The sequence below is a fragment of the Rhea americana genome, unplaced genomic scaffold (assembly GCF_003343005.1).
Source record: "Rhea americana isolate MKP2758 unplaced genomic scaffold, rheAme1 scaffold_42, whole genome shotgun sequence".
Lineage (NCBI taxonomy): Eukaryota > Metazoa > Chordata > Aves > Rheiformes > Rheidae > Rhea > Rhea americana.
This window is the reverse complement of record NW_028186557.1, coordinates 3910033-3913363: the sequence shown is the minus strand read 5'-3', so window position 1 is coordinate 3913363 and position 3331 is coordinate 3910033. Positions and strand designations below refer to the sequence as shown.

The window sequence follows — 3331 nt, the reverse complement described above, 5'->3', positions numbered from 1 at the left end:
CGCCGGGGCGCTCGCCCGGCAGGCTGAGCCCCGCCTGGCGCGGCTGCTCCGCGCCCCTCTCGGCCTGCGGGCTGAGGCCCCGCGCGGGGCGCTCCGGGATGCCGGGCTGTGGCGCGGCGCCGGCGGGACGCGCCGCTGGCCCGGGGCTTGGCGGGCAGGTGTCAGCGCGGCTGGGGGGCGATCGAAGCCCTGAGCCCAGCGAGGGCGGCGGCCGAGTCCTGCGCTCCCGGCGCCCTCCGGGAAGGATGCGGACTGCCCGGGCTTTCCCGTGAATGCGAGGCGGCTTTGCGTTTGCTTTCTGTTCGGTTTAGATCCTACAGATCCTTTAGGAGGAGCTAGCAAGGTCCTGGGCGGTACCTTTGGTCAAGACCGCAGCTCCGGCCTGGTTCGGTGCTGAGGCGGAGTGAGCCTGCCTGTGTGGGCAGGCGCGTTTAGATACGTAGCATACTTCTTAAGCATTTCAAATACATGCTTGCTATTAATAGCAGCTGGATTTTTTCCAAAAATTAGCAGAAACTCTTAAAATTCTGAAAAGGCATAGAGAAAGATCCCATAGATAATAAGTGTTGCACAATATATTCTAGATTGCAGAACTGCAAGATGTCTGTATTGTCAGGATTTGAAATATGAGTATATCTAGGACTGAGGCAATGACTTTTTATAGTTAGCTGGGTTCGCTTGTTGCTGTTCATGCATCTTATGTAAGGGAACRGCCTGCTTGTGGTGCTTAGTCCACACTGATGTGATGCAAGTGATGGTCTTGCATTTTTAAATAGGTAGACCTAATCTGGAAAAGACTTGCACTAAAGAGGGGCATTAAAAAAAAATCTGGGATGTAATGCTTTTTGTTGYTGTTGTTGTTTTGCTGAGCAGTGTGTTTTCTTTTTCAGTATGACCTATCAGCTTCCACGTTTTCTCCAGATGGCAGAGTATTTCAAGTTGAATATGCTATGAAAGCTGTGGAGAATAGTAGGTAAGATACAAATATCTGTATCTGTTTGTTAGTTGAAACTTTTTTAAATAAATATGATGGCTTTGCAGATAAAGTTACATTATCAAAAGAAGTTATGAGCAGCTCTGTCCCTGTCCACATTTTAGGAGGTTTCAAATAAAGTGTAAAAGGAGTATAATGACTTCTGATTGTTCTGCAGTATGGTGGAAACACAGATGATGTTGAGAATTCAGAGGAAGGCAGTAAACTTACTCGTGCATGTTAAGGACAATAAAATCCTATGCTTTGGGGCAAAATTGGATTGGAAGACTCATTAAGGTGCATAGCTATGATGATAATAGAGCTGCAGAAGTACCTAAAAGTCCATTTTATGGATGTGAATTGAGGATGTGAAAACCTAACTTGCTCAAGGCCTCATAAATTCATAGTAATGTCATGGGTGTTCCCAGTTTCTTGAGGAATGCATGTCATGCTAAAGCAATAATGTCTGCTTCTCAAAAATGTGTGTCTTCCTTCAGGCAAAGGAAAACTGTAAAGCAAGAATCCTAGCTGTGCTTGCTAGTGGTAAAAGTGAGATTGATTAGCAGGGCATGGAAAGGATCAACCCAGGTGTCTGGTCACAGCGCATGCTGCCTAGTAAGGATTAGTGAAAGTATTTTGACTGGGGTACCACTTGTGTCACGTTTGCTAATTTATGCTTGATCTTGCTTTCTCGGAGGGTTACGGAGACTGTCACATCTCCTAGATCCTTTACCAAAAAGAAGAGATTAAACAGTTCCTTGTTTTCTTATTAGTATTGTACAGCATGTGCTTCTCCAAACAGTGCTGCTACTGCATGTAGTCCTGTCCAAAATCATTTGGATAGGGACTTGGCAGTCCCTTCCTCACCCCCTTCCCATCGTGTAAAAACATTATTGTAGGTTTAGTGAGCTAATTCTTTTTCTTTTCCTCTGTGTCTTCAACGTTAAAATGGTGTCCTACATAGATCATACCATGGATTTACCTCTGTGGAAATTATATCATTATTTTTAGTATTTTGTTAATTCTCTGTTGTTCATTTTGGCTTCTGAAATCCATTGCACTTCTATGTAAGTGAGATTTGCATTTATCTTGTTTTTCAGTACAGCAATTGGGATAAGGTGTAAAGATGGAGTTGTCTTTGGAGTAGAAAAACTAGTTCTGTCCAAGCTTTATGAAGAGGGTTCCAATAAGCGTCTCTTTAATGTTGATCGACATGTTGGAATGGTGAGGTGCTCTTCAACTTAAATTTTTCACAAAGGGAGACTCCCTCCAAAGTAGATTTATATGGAGCAGAGAATCAATAATAAATAGAAGTAATTTATAATTTTCTGTGTATGTAGTCAGAAATGCCAATGGATTTTTAGACTGTTTTCTGTAACTTATTCTTGGTTATGTGTGCATATTCATACTTCACTTCTATCTAGATAAATGTATTTAAAATAGAAGATAGGTGCATGTTCTGAGGCTGTTATAAATTTCCTTGAAGAAATTGTGCTTATATAATAGTCAGGTCAGCATAAATAGTGGTTACTGCATGAGAGAAATACCTGAAACTATATGTACTTACGACAATCAGGAAGAGAGCTAGGTCTGCTTCTAATCCAAAATATATATATATATATAGAACAGAAAAGGAATCATACATTGCTATGGCTATCCTTTTTCATATTGGTGATGTTAATGTAGTGTAGTGGTAAATCGTAAGACACTATTTAACATGAAAAGAACTTCACTTATGTTTTAATACAGTATATATAGGAAAATCAGTATCATATTGATAGATTTTAAGCTTGTTAGCAGGTGGAAAGCTTGACTGGATTTAGCTGTAATAGTATTCACTAAGAATCTTGATTAAGTCACGTAATTAGACTTTTGTCCATCTTAAGACCTGTCCATCTTATTATCTTTTAAGACTTTCTTAATGTTTTGAGTAGCTGACAATGGTTATCGTTTCAGGCAGTAGCAGGACTTCTGGCAGATGCTCGTTCTTTGGCGGATATAGCTAGAGAAGAAGCTTCTAACTTTAGATCTAACTATGGCTATGATATTCCGTTAAAGGTAAGAAAGTGGCATGGGCCATTTGTTTTATTTGCTTTCTTAACCTCAACAGGGAGAATTACGTTTTATTACTTGAGGCTTGCTTATTTCTGCAGAGGAAGCGTTTTAATGTCTTTTTTTCTTTTTCCACCTAGCATCTTGCAGACAGAGTGGCCATGTATGTGCATGCGTACACGCTATACAGTGCTGTCAGACCTTTTGGTTGCAGGTAAGTCTTTGAAATATATATTTATCTGCAAGGATCTTTTGTTTCACAATGGTTGCAACTATTTAGGTTAGCTGATTTTTTTTTTTTTTTTT

General features: G+C 40.9%; 1 protein-coding gene across 1 annotated transcript in view; it reads left to right on the top strand.

The window, feature by feature from the left end:
* The window catches only part of PSMA3 (proteasome 20S subunit alpha 3), a 12006-nt gene that overhangs the window by 426 nt on the left and 8249 nt on the right, over positions 1–3331 (top strand). The window contains exons 2-5 of the mRNA XM_085315080.1: positions 891–973; positions 2074–2197; positions 2930–3031; positions 3166–3239. Coding sequence (XP_085171206.1) covers positions 891–973; positions 2074–2197; positions 2930–3031; positions 3166–3239 — 383 coding nt within the window. The remainder of the gene's footprint in view (positions 1–890; positions 974–2073; positions 2198–2929; positions 3032–3165; positions 3240–3331) is intronic.